This window comes from Megascapheus bottae, chromosome 19 (assembly GCF_031878675.1).
Source record: "Megascapheus bottae isolate mThoBot1 chromosome 19, mThoBot2.hap1, whole genome shotgun sequence".
NCBI lineage: Eukaryota > Metazoa > Chordata > Mammalia > Rodentia > Geomyidae > Megascapheus > Megascapheus bottae.
In genome coordinates, this window is record NC_143527.1 from 33,863,796 (window position 1) to 33,882,079 (window position 18,284).

An 18,284-nucleotide genomic window follows, 5' to 3' on the forward strand; every position below is an offset into this window, starting at 1 on the left:
GGAAATACATTTTTTTTTGCCAGTCCTGGGCTTGAGCTCAGGGCCTGAGCACTGTCCTTGGGCTTTCTCAAGGCTAGAGCTCTACCACTTGAGTTACAGCACTACTTCCGGCTTTTTTCTGTGTATATGGTACAGAGGAATCGAACCCTGGTCTTCGTGCATGCTAGGCAAGCACTCTACCACTAGGCCAAACTCCTGGCCTATGAATACATATTTTTAAAGCATCATAAAGTAAAAAAAAAAATGTATCATTTAATGGAACCATCCTAAGTTAGGAATCATCTGTACCTCAAAATAAAAAGAGCTCTTATAAATAAGGAAAAGACCAAAAGTCCAAAGGTAAAAGAGACAAAACATTATGAGTCTTCAGTTAGATAAAATAAAAATAACTCAAGATGTTATACTCTGTTCATAGGAGACGTAAAGATTAATCTTTTACCTTTTAGGCTGTCAAAGTTTTTAAAGTTCATATGGATAAAGTACTGTCTTAAGCTTTGTTGTTCACAATATAATTTATTAATATAATTCCCATGCAGAGATATTTGGCATTATTTCAAGTGAATAAATCATTCTGTCTAGAAATGACGAAATGACTGTCTCTACAGCTTTATTTTACAAGTAGAGAAAATAATGGAAATCATCAATAGAAATAATGAAACTTTGTTAAAAATATTAAACCATGCCATACTGACAATGGGACAATCTCCAAGGCTGGTAAATAGTAAAACCCAAGAATGCACTTTATACATATGTATGTATAGTATTTAGCATCTGGGCTGAGAATACTTTAGTGTCCTGAAGAATAGAAGATACCTTTAAAATGCAGTTCTTACCTTCATACCCACACCACAGAGCACTCGTGATTCTCATCTACAATGTCTGCAAAGGAGTCTAGAATTCTAAGGTTTTTTTTTTTTTAAAAAAAAGTACACATGGGGGCTAGGAATGTGGCTTAGTTGTAGAGTGCTTGCCTACCATGTATGAAGCCCTGGGTTCCACATAAACAGAAAAGCCAGAAGTGACATTGTGAAAAATAAATGTTAAAATACAGCCCTACAATTAGAGAGGGCAAAGTTTCAATACCTACTCTGACAATTACTAATACGATGACTGTGGCAACTTTCTTCCCATTCCTACTTATCAATCCTCCTATCAATAAGGTGAGAATAAAACCATATGTATGATAAAAGCCATTAGTCACTAAACTACATTCGATATTAAAAATGATATCACTTATCTACTGAAAAATGAAACAAGAAATCTATGCTAATGTAAGTCACATTTATATAAAAACCAACCATCAAAATTTTAAATAAATGGTTAATAATTAGATTACACTGTACTAGGCATGGGAGCTCCTGACTATAATCCCATTTTGTCTATAATCAAGCACTGTCTATAACCGCATTCTATCTACAATCAAGATAGAGATTAAGAGGTCCTCAGCTCAAAGCCCGTCAGAGCAAAGAGTTACTAAGATAGGAATCTCAACAGAAAAAGCTGAGTGAGGTGACTCATTTGTGTAATTCCAACCACACAAGAGAAATAACAAGAGTAAGGTTGAAGAATAGCCCTAGGCTTTAAAAAAAAAAAGTGAGATTTTTATCAGAAAAATAGCTAAAGTGGTAGAGCATCTACCTTCCTAGTTCAAAGCTCAATATAACCAAAAAAAAGAAAAATTAGCAGTATTATCTACTGTTGCAAATCATGCACGTTCAGTCTGTAACATTCATTGCTAATTTGGAAGATAATCATCTCACTGAGTTAATATTGATCTTCAAATTCAAACATAAATCCTGTTAGTATGTCTGCCAATAACATCAGAAAATTTAAGTATGGAGAAACTGTCAAATTCACGGCAGTAGATATACATTTTTCTATGGATATCCATTTTTGTTGGAAAGCTCAAACTTTATCACTTGTTAATATTTTTAGCTAAAGTATTAGGCTCATTGTCATTCATTTTCATAAAAATTGTCAAACATCCAAGTCACTGTAACCAAAGTATGTTTATCAGCTGTTGTTTCAAGTAAAAATGTTTGATGAAAAAAAGCAATCCATTCAACCCTATGTGCAAGAATTTGTCTTGAGACAACCACTAGGCTTTGGCATACCACAAAAGCATTATTTATCTTTTGGCTTTGATCCTTCTCTAGTCATGAGACTTCTCAGGGCCTGGGAGCTGTCCCAAAGTTAGCAGTCTATCACTTTGAGCCACAGCTCTACTTCAAAGGTGTGTTTATTTGAAACTGTTTGAGTGTATTTTTTTTCCCCAGTCCTGGGCTTGAGCTCAGGGCCTGAGCATTGTCCTTGGACTTTCTTGAGTCTCAGCACCATTTCCAGCGTTTTGTTTTGTTTTGTTTTTTTCCTATGTATGTGGTACCAAGGAATTGAACCCAGGTCTTCATGCATGCTAGACAAGCATTTTTCCCAAGGGCCGAACTCCCAGCCCAAGTGTATCCAAGTGTATTTTTTTTTTGACCTGGGGATCAATCCCAGGATGCCACTGAGCTACATTACAGCCCAGAGAGTGAAGTGTTATTGGTTTTTTTTTAAATTTTTTATTTATTGCTTATGTGGTACTGGAATTGACCAAGTACCTCATGCATTCTAGGCAAGTACTCTACCACTAAGCCACATTCCCAGCCTAATCCTTTAAAATGCTCATGACCACAAAGTAAAAAGAAGACTCTGCCAACTGCTCATGTACTTATCTTTCTACAAGAACCTTTCTCTACAGTCTCTCCTCATTATGCAGTATGTATAAAGAGAATTCTTTTTGCTGAATATCATGTTATTGTAATAAAATGTAACTAAAAACCTTGAGAGATTTCATATCTAAGTCTACATTCATGCAATTCCAGTATGGAAAGTTCAGCACCTGAGCCACCAGCAAGAGCTTAAGATCTTTTCATTAACAGTAACACTGTAGGCATGGCTAACATGCCTCTTTTCACAATCTGCTTCCTGTAAAAACCAGACAGTAAGTGTGGTGTCATAATAACATAAATAGCATGTAAACTTGCCCTGTATTTTTGTGTGTATATGAATGAAAGCTCTAGTAAAGATTTATTTTGCCATGCAAGGAAAAAGTAAGAAGAAATGGGAAAAAGAAACATTTCCTGTTCTCCATGCAACATATGGGAGGAAAAGACTCCCTATATCCCAATTATTATTTGGGTGGGGCTTACACTCACTTGCTTATTAGCTTTTTCATTTAAGAATAGTGTTCTACACTAGATTTAAACTAAACACCTCCACTTGCAGTTCTGTTGGTTAATTGTAGATAAGACTGTCTCAGGTCTGACTACTAAGCTAGCTTTGATATGAGAGCTTCAGATCTCAGCTCCTAAGTATCAAGGACTATATAGTGAGTTACCAGTGCCTGGACCTATATTACCTTCTAAAAGTATCATTAAAAGAAAAAAAAAGATAAAATCTCTAGCTGTGAAGATACATTTATTTCCAGAAATAACATGCATGAATTATTCATAAAGATTTTTATCATATATAAATATAAATACATAAGAACTTTAAAAAACCAAATCATGGCTGGGAGTTTGGCCTGGTGATAGAGTGCTTGCCTAGCAAGCAGGAAGACCGGGGTTCAATTCCTCAGTACCACATACATAGAAAAAAGCCAGAAGTGGTGCTGAGGCTCAAGTTTGCCCGTGCTAGCCTTGAGAAGGACAGTGCTCAGGCCCTGAGCCCAAGCCCAGGACTGGCAATTTAAAAAAAAAAAGAAAAAAAGAAAACGGGAAGTGAGGCTTGGCTCAAGGGTAGGGTGGTAGCCTTGAGCTGAAGAGCCTAGGGACACTGGATATCGCTCAGGCCGAGTTCAAGCCCCATGACACACCAAAAAAGCCAAATCATAAATTATCACATCAAAATGTACATGAATTCCTTATCATCACCAAACATCCATTTAGTTTAAATATGGCTGGCTAACTACACAAAAATAGAAGGGTCATATAATACTTGTAACACTTGTGATAGACAAAATGTGAATCTCTGGCACCCTCTGGTGTTTAAACACCATATAGCATTCCATAGCTAACTATACTGGTAAGCTGTAGAAAAGGGGGTTTTCTTGTGAAAAAATTCACAAACAACAACAACAATAATAAGTTAACCAGACAGTTTTAAGGGTTTGGAAAAAAAACAAGTACGTGTCACTGTATTATTAAGCTTCATCCAGTTTAGTCAAAATGAGGCCTAATGCCATCTAATATTTATGTTTTCTTCTTTAACAAGTCCAACACTGGAGTCTATTTTTTAGGTTCATTTTAACAACTAAATGAAGATTCAAAAAAACCTATATTGTAAGAAGATAACATTACAAAAAGATATGCATAAAACCACATGATCCAGATTACTGCGAGTATAAAAATATAAACCTATATATATTAGCACCAAAAAAAAGTTACCTTAAAGTAGCTAACACTATAAATACTCTTGTTCTTCTTGTGTCTGTGCATGGATTGTGGGGCTTTAATTCTGGGCCCTGTCCCTGAGCTCTTCAGGGTAGCTCAAGGCTACCACTCAATCACTTGAGCTACAGTGCCACTTGGTTTTCTGGTGGTTAATTGAAGATAAAAGTCTTATGGACTTTCCTGCCTGGGCTGGGTTTGAACCTCGATCCTCAGATCTCAGCCTCCTGAGTAGCTAGGATTACAGGTGTGAGACACTAGCTACAAATGTTTCCCATGTTTAATATGAATATAATAGTCAGCAGTTATTATAAACTTATAGACATTAAAAGTAGGTAGAAAATAAACAGGACATAGAAATAAGGCATTTTGAACAAATAAATTGAGAGCAGGAATGCCTGAAACTACTTTACGTTCTTTGGCCAGGCAAAGCCTCTCCTTAAAAGGTAAGTGTGAAACATAAGAGAATGCAACCATGGGAAGACCTGGGAGCAGAGTTCAGCAAACTATACTTCGACAACTATACAGAGGGAGCATGAATGTGAATGCAAAGGAGAATAGGTCTTAAATACCATCCTTCCAAAATGGAGTGACTTTCCAGTTTTCCATACTGTACATGCAACTGTTCATCTTTTCTGTTACTGGACTCACTGAATTCTAATAAATATAACCATGCTAGATAAGAGCTTTTCACATAATGAAAGTTGATTCTCCTCCCAAATTAATCTAATCACATAATCTCTGTACTATGCCAATTCTAAAATCCAAACGCAAGTGAAAAATAAAAATATTACCATGATACTTTTGATTTAAGAGGGAATTCATGATATAGAATATAAAAGTAAACAATTATACTGTAACAATTGAACACAGTTTGAACATAAAAACAAAATTATATTACTTAAATAAAATGCACCCTTTATGTAAATGGGAACTTACTAGTAGAAAAGTGGTATTTCAAATCAGAAAGATAATTTTTCAGAAAGTACTGATGTAGTAGGGATAGGGAAAATGAGACCAAGCAAGGGGTCTATCTGATTGAAGCACAATTTATCCATATATGAAATACTATGTTAAATGCCTTCAAACAATATGCTAGGTGCCTGTGACTTACACTGTAACCCCAGATACTCAGTAAGCTGAGATCTAGGATCAAAATTTACAGCCAGCCCAGGCAGGAAAGTCTGTGAGACTCACGTCCAATTAACCACCAAAATGCCAGAAGCAGAGATGTGACTTAAGTGGTACAGCACTACACTTGAGCAAAAAAGCTCAGAGACAGCACCCAGACCCTGCGTTCAAGCCCCAGGTTCAGTGCACATGTATATACACACACACACACACACACAGAAATTTTAATATATACTTAAAAAAATAAACAACAAGAATGTAAGGCAGGTCCTGTCCTAGTATGAGTACTAGTGGAAGGGGAAAGAGTAAACAGAAAGAGGGAAGTGTTAATAGGATTAAAATTACATTATGAATAGTGTAAAAATGTAACAATGAGAGATTAATGAGATTAATTTGGGAAAGAAGGAGGATTCAGTGTTCCCTAGATCAGGCTAATCTCATTCATATGTTGAAGAAAATCCCCTCTTTTAACTAATTGACATTAATTTAAAATGTAGACAAAAATGAAGGAAAAATCCATTTGGGAAAAAGTTAATCTGAAAAATTAAAGAAAAATCTGCATATAAAGTAAACATGCACATATATATCTTGGAAGAAAACAGGAATACATCATAATGGACTCATATTAGCTAAGTTCTCAGAATAAAAGCTGCAAGGACTAAAACTAATAAATATATGATTTTAAAATTTCCTATATCAAACATGAAAAGCTGCTACAAGCTCAAGAAAAGATTGGGAAATTATACACACACACACACACATACAAAGACACGCATGTATGTCTCACAAAAAAATTACTTGCCTCTATACATACATAACTCTAGAAAGCAATAAGCACTCAACAGATAAATGAGCAAAAGTTAATAAGCTAGAAATCTCCCAGAGAAAACATAGTACTAATAGTGACACTTTTGCTCCAGGCACTAAGTGGACTAGATTTACTGAAGAGCAATTACACAACGCCTAACTAGACCAATCTAACACATTTTCATTCTATTGTTGGGTTCACAGAATCTGTCAGAAAAATGCTAGGAAAAGCAAACAATGAGTATATCCTGAAAGAGGAATTTGCCCTAAAGATGCAATTTCCCTAAGGACAAATGGTCATGGGTAATACTAGTTATTTGGGTCTCTGATACTGGGAAAACTATATCTGAGAACCCTGGATGGGGTGGGGGAGGGGAAGGAACAGGGATAAGAGTGTTCTCAAATCAAAAGCCATCCGAATTTTTACTATATGGAGCCATGAATTCTCTTTTGAGTAAAGAAAACTGATTTACAGTCTAATTTGATGTATCCATACAATTTAGTTTTAATTCTATTAGCTTCCACTTCCAAATTCCTTTTTTTAAAGCTTTGTGTTCATTTTTAACACGTGATTACTTTTCTCATTGTTTATTCCATATTTTGCTTGAAGATTATTTTATAAGATGTCTAGCCTTTGAATATCCAATAATTGAAGTCGCTAGAATTTCAAATTAGTTGTTTCTCTGGAGCCTGACTTAGGATAAATTTTCTTGCACATTTATTGCACACGCTCTTGCATGCTCGCGCTTTCTCTCCCCCCCTCCCCCTCTCTCTCTCTTTTGCCAGACCTGGAGCTTGGACTCAGGGCCTGAGGGTCTTTGGTTATTCCTCAAGTCTAGTGCTCCACCACTTGAGCCACAGCACCACTTCTGGCTTTTCCTGTGTATGTGGCTCTAAGGAATCGAACCTGGATCTTCGTGCATGCTAGACAAGCACTCTACCAGTAGGTCATTCTTATCTCTTAAAATGAGCACATACATGAGTATAAAAAAATTATATATTTTATATATTGAAAGACATCACAATCAATCAATAATTCTAATTTCACTGTTCATATCAACGTTTATGTAATTACATATAACAATGTTTATGTTAAACTAAAGTAATCTGTAACTATTAAAAACAATGAACTTAAGATCACTGACAAATGGTAAGAACCTGCACATTCACATATTAGTAACAAATCAAAACATACGCGGCAAAAAACTAACAATCTACATAAATTGTAATACTTTAAAATTAAAATATATTATAGATTTGTATACATGGAGACATAAATCATGTTCATAGAGGTTCAAAACTTTAGAGGCCAGCTGAAGAAAACAGACCTGTTGCCTAAAGGCTATGCCTACCCAAACAAGTATTTTTGGTAGAACTCAATGAGTTGATACTCAAATTTATAAGGAACAGCAAAACCCTAGGGAGAGTCAAGAAATTCAGGAAAAGAGGTATGAGAAATGGACAAAGAAAAAGATAGGAAGCAGAGGTATCCAGGAGAAGTAGTAATCCTAGAACCAATGAGGCTGAGGAAAGAGGCTACATCCTGTGGATATAGAGTTACTCAATAAACGCCTGACATTCTAAAGTTCTCTTGGTCAAAAAACATCACACAGGCCGAGTCCGTGCCCATATTTCTAGCTACTTAAGATTTGGAGGATCTCAGTTTGAAGCCAGTCTGGGTAGAAAACATTGTTAGACTCCATCTTCACACATACATACAGAAAGTAAATGGTAAAACCGTAACTCCAAGAGATATTTGAACAAGGAATGCACTAATATTTACCTCAGGGGTTCTGCTTCTCTTTGTACATGAATACCCCCCTTTTTATTTAGCATGAAAAGCTAATACAACCAGAACAACTATTTTTAAAAGTCTATTTGAGAGGGGCGAGGGTAGGGGCAGGGAAATGGGAACCAAGACAAGAGAAAGGGTATCAATATATGTGAAGTAATGCACTCTCTATCTGGTGAATATAATGTAACCCTTCTATTAATTACAATAAAAATATATGGGAAAAAAAAGTCTATTTGAAGGCATCAGAAAGCTGCCAAGGGAGCCAGGTCTTGAGGGACCATAGCGCTGTGAGCAAAGAACCTTGCTGAGGTAGCCCCACTTTCTCTATTTTGTTCCTTTTCTTTGGGCATGTGCTAATTCTTGATGTGGAACAAGACACTAAACTGCCACAGAGATAGCAGCTGCTAAGAGGCCCAAAAGCCAACAGAGTATTAGGCATGCTCATAGAGACAGAAAGTTGGAGTTCAAGGGTTCCAGAGCTTCAGGGTGGGGCCTGATCCTATAAAGATGGGAAGCATTTACCACTGAAGCAGTGCATAAGAAAAAAATCAAAGAAACCAAGCAGTGAACTAGCCAACTCGGAAACTAAAAATAGAGGTTGACAATCCAGCAAAAGAGAAGCACTGTGTTAGCTGAACTCCTTAAGGGACTACAAGGAGTTTTAGAAAGCTTACTTTGCTTTGAAATAGTTTGGTTACCACTCCTAGACTAGACAGCGTGACTGGTCATCTGCTGCCCTTGAGGGCACTGGATGAATTCTTTCTGAAGAGAATTGATTCAAAACACCTACATTTTTCTCATATTCTCCTGTGACACTGAATAAGTAATCCAAACTCCCAGGCAATCTGAGTATCAGAAATATAAGGCAATATCCAAGCATATAAGTAGCTATAATCCTAACTACTTATGATCATGGATTGAGGCCAGCTGTGGCAAAAAGTAAGTTCTCACAACTCTATTAAACCAATAGCTAGACATGACAACATATGTCTACTATCTTAGCTACAAGGAAGCACAATGCATATACCCATTATTCCTAGTGATACAGGGAAGCAAAAGTAGGAGATCACAGCTCAGGCTAGCCAGAGCATAAAGAAAGTCTGTTAACTCAAAAAAACAAAACAAACAAACAAACAAAAAAACCCAACAACAACAATGTAGAGGGTGAGCTCCAAGAATCACAGTTAAAAGCCAGACCAAGAAGAAAAACCATGTGAGACTCTATCTCCACTAAATCACCAAAAAGGAGGAACTGGAGCTAGGGCTCAAGAAATAAAGCTCCAGCCCTGAATAAAGAAGATAAGAAAGAGAGCACAAATGCTGAGTTCCAGAGTGACTAGCATGTTTGTGTGTGCATGCATGTATACACAGACAACACACACACACACACACACACACACACACACACACACACACACAAATATCCAATGCAAAGAGGGGGCTTGGTGTAATGGCTCAGTGCCTATCCCAAGTAGTGCCAAAAGAAAAGAAAAGAAAAGGCTACTGACTTTAATTATAACCATTTACATAGAGGAAAAGATAACACAATTATACCACAGAACAAGAAAAAAAAAGGACTGTAATACAATTTCTGGGTTTGTTTTCTAATGTATTTCTAGTAATGTATAGCTAGAACAACTATTTTTAAAAGTTTACTTGAAGTTGGGAACTTCACTTCCTTAGATGCTGGGTTTGGGGAAAATACCTATAATCCAAGCATTGAAGAAGTTAAGGCAAGAGCTTTATGAGTTCCCGGCCAGCCAGAGCTACACAGTAATACTGTTTCAAAAATAAACTGTGTCCCTGCTAAACATGTACAGAATTTTGTTCTAATCATTATTCCCTAAACTAAAATTTAAACTATACTGGGTATTTAAAACTATGGGAAGGGGCCGGGAGTTTGGTCTAGTAGTAGAGTGCTTGCCTAGTATGCACAAAAATCCAGGTTCAATGCCTTAGTACCACATACATAGAGAAAAAGAAAGGCTTTAAGTGGTGCTGTGGCTCAAATGTGTGTATGTACATGTGCACGTAAGCATGCACTCAGATTATATGTAAATGCTATACCATTTTATGTAGGGAAGGTGAGCATAGATGAATTTTAGTATTGGAGAGGAGATCCTGGAAACAATTCCTAAATATACATTTTCCCTATGTATTATAAGGCACTCTAAGAGATTAATGAGAATAATAAAGTAGAACCATAACAGCAATATACTGTATTGTTTGTTATCTGAATGTGGTCTTTTTAAAATTCTCTTAAAATATTTTATTGTCCTGTGCTCACTCTTCTTGGGAGGATGTGGAAATAACAGAATTTCTCCAAGATGAAATAAAATGAAGGATATAGGCATTGCAATGTATCACTAAGCTACCACATAAGGACTACCTGAACATGAAAATAACCAAGATAATTAAGTGACTCTTCAGTGGATATGCTAAACAAAGTTAAGACCATTTTCTGAGCATGATGGCAAAATATTTGATATGTTATTCAATACAGCACACATATGAATTTTTTCTAGAATTTTCCATTTACTATTTTCAGAAATCTATTGGATGCAATAATTGAAACCACAGAAAGCAAAACTGAAGGGGATCTACTCAGAATATTCCATTTATGTGAAGTTCAAGAATAGACAAAAAACATAGTAATGGATATAAGAACAGTGACTGCCACAGGCAGAGGATAAGGGTAATTGATTTTAAAGGTATATAAAGGTGATGGACATGCTGAGTATCTTGAACTGGATTGTGATTACATAGGCATAGTTTCCAAAATACATGAAGCAGACCACATAAGATTTATGCACTTTACTGTTCATAAGTCATACTCAATAAAGTATTTTAAAGACATCAATATAGCTGATTTCTTTTAGTTTTTTCCTTAAAAATCACTTCATTAAGTCAGATCCAGTTTCAACATTTTTTCCTTATTTACCTGAAGCATACAGTCCCATTTTCTCTTATTTTGTTTTTTTGACTAGTAGTCGCTTGAAGGGATACAATTTTATTTCCAGGCAGAGTAATTTGCTTTAAAATGGAAGCTATAAAAAAGAAAAGAAAAAAGCAGAATACAAGAAAGCAATCATGTCACATTAGGAAAACTTCAAGACAATAGTTAATATATGCAAAATAATCAAAGAAAATGTCAAGTTTCCATAAAACTATGCTTAAATTCAAAATGGACAATGAAGGTATTTTCCGAAAATAAATCATAAGGATTTCCTTATTTTCATTATATGTAGTCTAAGGTAATGTTTGTATTGATATATTTTAAAAATATATAAAACTTCTACCATATCTGTGAAAGTCTGACTTCCAAAGGAAAAAGAGTAACCTTCAAAAAGTTTAGAGCAAGCTTAAAATGGTAAGAATATTATTTACTAGGTTTTATTTAAATATAGGATATCATAAATAGTTGTTTTTTGTTTGTTTGGCCAGTCATAGGGCTTGAACTCAGGGCTTGTGGTTGTCCCTGAGTTTCTTTTGCTCAAAGCTAGTGCTCTATCACTTGTGCTACAGCACCACTTTTGGTATTTTCTGAGAAATTTATTAGGAATAATGAGTCTCAAGAACTTTCTTGCTGGTCTGGCTTCAAACCATAATCCTAGGAGCTCAACCTCTTGAGTGGCTAGGATTACAGGAATGAGTCACTGGTACCAGGATAAACAATGCCTTTAAAAAAATATATAAAATCTTGCCCGGGAGTTTGGCCTAGTGGTAGAGTGCTTGCCTAGCATGCACGAAGACCCGAGTTCGATTCCTTGGTACCACATACATAGAAAAAAGCCGGAAGTGGTGCTAGCCTTGAGAAAGTCCAAGGACACTGCTCAGGCCCTGAGCCCAAGCCCAGGACTGGGAAAAAAAAATTATATATATATATATATATATATATATATATATATATATATATATATATATAATCTCTTTGCTCTTAATAAAACAAGTTTGGGCAAAACTCTACTATGTCTAAACCCAGTGGAAGGGGGATGACAGCATGGGTTTGCATACATCCAGAAAACTTACTAGTAGGCATTATGGTGTTTACTGGCATCTTCTGTCCTGGTTTCTGAATGGTCAATGCTGTGGGATGGGAAATTTTGGTCACTTGTTTTGCAAGGCTTCCTGAAGACTGCTGGACTACCTAAAACCATGAGATTAATCAGTATTGTTATTTTAAAAAACTGTTTTAGGAAAATGTAAGTGAGAACTCATCTACTTGAAAATGTATCTATCTCAGTATAACAAGAATGCTTACTTAAAATATGTATATAACAAAATTATCTTGTTCAAAATTTTAAAAATCTATTTCATATACACTCTTAGAGTAAAACTGTAATTTACAAAACTCTCCATAAAGACTGTATTTTTATTTTATAACTTACGGAGAAAATTTTTAAAACACACATAGGATTAAATGAAACCACCTATAGCGTTGGACAGTCAGGTTTCCTCTATTTCCATAACCACTTCATCATCTCTGCTTATTTTAAACAATTCCAAGATATATGTTTTTATCCATAAAGATTTCAAAATACACTTCTAAAATAACTTTTTAGGTGATGTTTTTAAAAAATATCCTAAAACCTTCAGAAAGTAGCCAATGCTAAAGGCAGTCTCTAAGGTAACTTCAAAATATCCAATGAGGGTTAGGGATAAAAATAAAAAAAAATCAGTAGGGTACTGGTGACTCAATGCAGTAGCCTTGAGCTGAAGAGCTCAGGGACAGTGCCCAGGCCCAGAGTTCAAGCTAAGGATCAACAGAAGTTATCATAGTATCACCTACATAATAATCCTCCCCCAATATTTAAACTAAATGGAACCTTGAAAAAACAAGATGACAAAACAATAAAGAAACAATCTGAGTACTGAAAACACTGCAATATATGGAAAAACCATAAAGTAATGGCATACTTGTTTACATTAAAAGAACCAAAGAGGAATAACTGAATATAAAAGCAATTCTTCATGAAAAACAAGAGCGCGGTTGAGGGCACAGTTCAAGTAATAGAGCCTTACCTAGAAAGCTTAAGACTCTGAGTTGAATCCTCCTTCCCCACCAAAAGAAGGAAGAAGAGGAGGAGGAGGAGAAAGAGGAGGAGGAGGAGGAGGAAGAAATAAGATAGGAGGGGAAAAAGCAGTAAAAGAACATGATTGGGATGGGTAGGACACACTAAATAAGTATTAATAATGACCCATGTATTATACCATGGTAAGTGAGGGTATACAGTCAACTTTTTCCCCCCATGATGGTGCTGGAACTGAGGGTCTGGGCACTGTCCTTGAGCAGTTTTGCTCAAGACTAGTGTTCTTCCACTTGAGCCACACCACCACTTCTGGCTTTTTCTGTGTATGGGGTACTAAGGAATGGAATCCAGGGCTTCATGCATGCTAAGCAAGCGCTCTACCACCAAGCCACACCCTCTGCCCCCAGTCACAATTTTTGCAACAAACTTTCATTCAAATGATTCAGCAAAAATTGTAAGTATTGTACACGTGCAGAAAGCAAAGGAAGAAAGCAAAATACTGGAAGCAGTCAAATTTGGTACAGAGTGTGCAATCTTACCAGTTTCTTAATGAGGCTTGTCAGTTTTCTGAATGTTTAAAGTTTTCTGAATTACCAGTAAATGTGAAAGAAATGAAATGTTACTCACGAGCTGCTTGACTTTAACTGCCTGTGGAATACCAGTGGGTTGTGAAAGGAGAGGTCCCGGAGGGGCAAGTTTGATTTGAACTGGGCCACCAATGACAGGCTTATCAAGTGTGGTCCCAGCAGAAGTAATAACAGGTTTCACAGATGGAAGACAAAACGCTGCAGCTGAGGTTTCTCCAAAAGTCACAGATGGGAGAGCCAGTGTTACTGAGGTACCTGAGACAACTGGCTGCTCAGGCTGAAGTGAGACTGTTGTTACTGTATTTGGTATGGGTGTCACAAGTGGTTTTGAAGTCTGAAGTAAAACAGTTCCAGCTGTTGATCCTACAGGGACACCACTTGGACCCACAGAACAGACTGTAACCACTCCACCTTTTGTTCCTCCTGGACCAGAAAGTGTATTCAGAGTTTGCACAGACATAGTTCTAGGTACTGTTGTTCCAGAAACAATGATGGGATGTTCAGATTGGATTGAAGATACTGTAGTAGTCACCACAGGTGAAGTTGTTGCTGTGGTGGTACAGGTAGCAACGACAACCTCACCAGAAGTCTGCTGAACACACTGTTCAATAAAGCTCCGGGAGTTAGGCAGAAGCTGTCGTAAGGGAACTACACTTTTCTATGAGGAAAAGAAAAAGCTGCTATAAAAGAAGTCCATTTAAAATAAAATATTCCATCTCTTTACAACACAAAGAAAATTAAAATGTTTATCAAATATTTCAGTCAAAAACAGCTAACATTTATTTTAGGCTACCACTATCTAAAATACAATCAATTTCAAGCCCCAAAGGACTTTTTCAAAATGAAATTTGATATCTCAACATTAAATTTAATTTGAATTCCTCAATGATCACTTTTTAAAATAAAAACCCTGTGTCATATTTCACTATATTCATCTACACTCTATAATAAATAGCATAGGAGATCTTTTTGCCAGGGATTTTATACGCAAAGATAACGTCAGACCTGAAACAATATCCTTAATTAAGTAAGCTAGCATACTTTCTGAGTGGATTTTAAGTCAGTATTTATCTTCAAATACTGATGCAGTACAAGTTTAAACTAAACCTTAGTAGGTTTGGACTTTTTATCCCTAAAGTTTTTGTTTGTGCTTTCTTTTAAAGACATTAAAGCAGATATTTGGTAGGTTATTTTCATCCATTACTTGAAAAGATTTCCTTGTTGTGACACAAGTTCAAATTGTATATAAAAGCTATAAGTGGATGAAACAATTGAGTACTTAAGAAAACTGAAGAATATTTGCAACACAAAGGAACCTAGAAGAAATAGCTAGAATTTCTAAATCAAAGACAGGTCATCAGCAAAGTTATTTCACATTTTAAGAGAAATATACTCAATCCTCTGTATATACTCTGAAAGTACAAAAGTCAAATCTCTTCCATGTATTTGTGGAGTTAAAAAAATAAACATAAATTAGGAACACTTTAATTTATTTTTAATTTTTAAGAATCTAAATGAGGGCTGGAAGTTTGGCTTAGGGGTAGAGTGCTTGCCTAGCATGCACAAAGATCTAGGTTCGACTCCTCAGTAACCACATACATAGAAAAAAGCTGGAAGTGGTGCTGAGGCTCAAGTGGTAGAGCTCTAGCCTTGAGAAAGTCCAAGGACAGTGCTCAGGCCCTGAGCTCAAGCCCAGGACCGGCAAAAAAAAAAAAAATAAGAATCTAAATGAACTTTTTTTAGTTTGCCAAAACAAGATGTTATCAAAGTTACTATTTTCCAACAAATTCTAGTTACTCCAATAAACTATTTTAGAGAAGAGAATGTGCAATAATGTAAATTTTAACAAGTATAACCTTTCTATCAAAAGTGGCACTATGTAATTTACTGTTCTAAGAAAATATGTGTCACAACATCTCCCACATTCTATGACATTCTCTTCACACTCACTCACTCACACACACACACACTCCAAACATATTTGAATATATCCCTCTATAGGCATATAACCAAGGTCAGCAAGTTATCCTCATGAACGAGATATTACTCCAGTTTTTCCAAAATGTTCAAATGAAAGCAATACTATGAATGCTTTACAATTTACAATAGTGCCAAAATTCTATCATAGTATTACTGTCTTTACACTGAATGACTATCACAATGATATATTCGTATCTTGAATCATTTTAAAGAAATCCATCTAAAACTATTTCTTCACAAATATATATACCTTAAGAAAGGGAACCAGATGAGGCTGAGGTGAAGACTTGAGTTCAACATATAGTTTCCTAGTAAATTCTTCTGCTTCAATCTTTGCATCCTAAAAAATGTGAGAGAGAAAACACTTTTATGTCTACAAATATTTTTTAAAAGGCAAAGCCAACAAGTTTGGTTGAACAGCATACCAAGACCATATTTCAATCCTTTTTGGTTTATATGGAGTTTGATCTTAGCTTCCCAGGCTTGCTCAGATTTTTTGCTCAAGGCTGGCACTCTACCACTTGAGCTACACTTCTATTTCCAACTTTTTGCAAGTTAATAACAGAGATAAGAATCTACCCAATTTGTCAGTCCAGGCTAGCTTTGAACTGGGATCCTCAGATTTCAGTATCCTCAGTGGCTAGGGTTACAGGTGTGAGTCACAGGTATCTGGCATAATCCTTTAAAAATTAAATTTAAAAAGAGACTAAGGATATAATTTTTGACCGTAGTCCAACTTCTGACAAGTGGTAAAGTCCACTATTATAGGGAAGCTTTTAGTTTTTCATGTGACCAGAGAAATTGCACAAACGAGGAAGTTTAGTTACAGAAAATATACAATAAAGGGGGACCAAGAGTTTAGCCTCGTGGTGGAGTGCTTGCCTAACATACAGGAAGACTTGGGTTCAATTCCTGGGTACCACATACACAGAAAAAGCCAGAAGTGGCGCTGTAGCTCAAGTGGTAGAGTGTTAGCCTTGAGAAAGTCCAAGAACAGTGCCCAGGATTGAAAAAAAAAAAAAAAAAAGAACATAATAAAGGTATAATTATTTCAAGGAATGAAAGTTTTTAAAAAAGGATCTCAATAGGCAAAGTGAGAGAAAAGCTGACTAGCTAAATAATGCTACTTTCTTTATTTTTTTTTTGCCAGTTGTGGGGCTTCAACTCTGGGCATAGGCACTGTCCCTGGGCAACTTTTGCTCAAGGCTAGCATTCTACCATTTGAGCCACAGCACCACTTCCAGCTTTCTCTATGATTACCTGGAGATAAAGAATCTCACACAGTTCCCTACTGATGCTGGCTTAGAAATGTGATTCTCAGGTCTCAGCCTAATGAGAAGCTAGGATTGATTACAGACACAGCCACCAATGTCTACCAATAATACTACATTTTTATAGTCAGTTTAAAATAATTACTAATAAATTCACAAGACGCACATATTTCTTAGGGTAGAGAATTAATGGCTAACCTTATATTTTTAGAATACTCATACAAACTCATAATATCGATTCCAAAGAACTGAAAATACCTTACTTTATTATTCTATATAGGCATTTAGGGAGTCCATGAAGTCTATATTATTTCCACACTAATGCTTTTGGAAGGTGAGGGAAAGATTTCTTTACTGTGCTAAGATTTGTAGTGATGATATAAAAGCAACAGCAAATAAAACTACTGGTAAGAAGATTAAAGCAAAGAGAAACAGTCATTACTGTGCTTTCCACTGCTATACACTTTTAGCTAAAAAGAAAATAGTGTCCTGCAGGATGCAGAAGCTCACGCCTGTAATCCTAGCTACTCAGGAGGCTGAGATCTGAAGATCAAGGTTCAAAGCCAGCCCAGGCACTAAAGTCCATGAGACTCTTATCTCCAATTAACCACTAGAAAACCGGAAGTGGCATTGTCGCTCAAGAGCCCTTTGGTACACATTTATTACTGTATGTAACAGAATGGCAACCACACGTAAAGCATTTTCACTGCAAACAAACAAAAAAATGCAAAGAAAAGCATATTTTGACTGACTTGGTAGGTAAATTAGCTACTGCTTTTTATTTTTACTAGAAAGACTAACAAAGCAACAGCGGTCATTCAGGCTTAAAGATGTAGTACACACTTTCTCAAATGTCTGTAAGAAAAACAACTGATAGCGATTTTAGAAAATTTTAGAACTACATCCCTGATCTTAAGTCTTGTTAAGACTTATAGAATTTTCTGGCGAATTTTCCCCCAAAATGAAAATATCTGAAAGCATTTGGAAGGTCTGCATAATTCAATAAGGCAGTGTCTTCCAAATGACCAATGGACTTTCATAAAGCTTACTGGATTTTATAGTAATAACTTACCAAAAGTTCTTCCACTAGCTTCTTCACATTTTGCCCCATATCAGGAGAGTGAGATCCACTACATGCTAGTTTTATTAACATTGAAAGGAAATTTTTGCATTTCTTCACATTTTCTAGCATTGCCTAAGCATAGAAAAATAATCACAAATGTTAACTAGCAAGTAGGATTCAATAGCATTAG

General features: G+C 36.0%; 1 protein-coding gene across 1 annotated transcript in view; it reads right to left on the bottom strand.

The window, feature by feature from the left end:
- Window positions 1-18,284, bottom strand: part of Taf4b (TATA-box binding protein associated factor 4b) — a 92,537-nt gene that overhangs the window by 46,753 nt on the left and 27,500 nt on the right. Inside the window, exons 5-9 of the mRNA XM_090353303.1 lie at window positions 18,104-18,226; window positions 16,011-16,100; window positions 13,821-14,438; window positions 12,193-12,310; window positions 11,105-11,210 (exon numbers count right to left, since the gene is read on the bottom strand). Of these exons, the coding sequence (XP_090209429.1) occupies window positions 11,105-11,210; window positions 12,193-12,310; window positions 13,821-14,438; window positions 16,011-16,100; window positions 18,104-18,226 (1,055 nt within the window). The remainder of the gene's footprint in view (window positions 1-11,104; window positions 11,211-12,192; window positions 12,311-13,820; window positions 14,439-16,010; window positions 16,101-18,103; window positions 18,227-18,284) is intronic.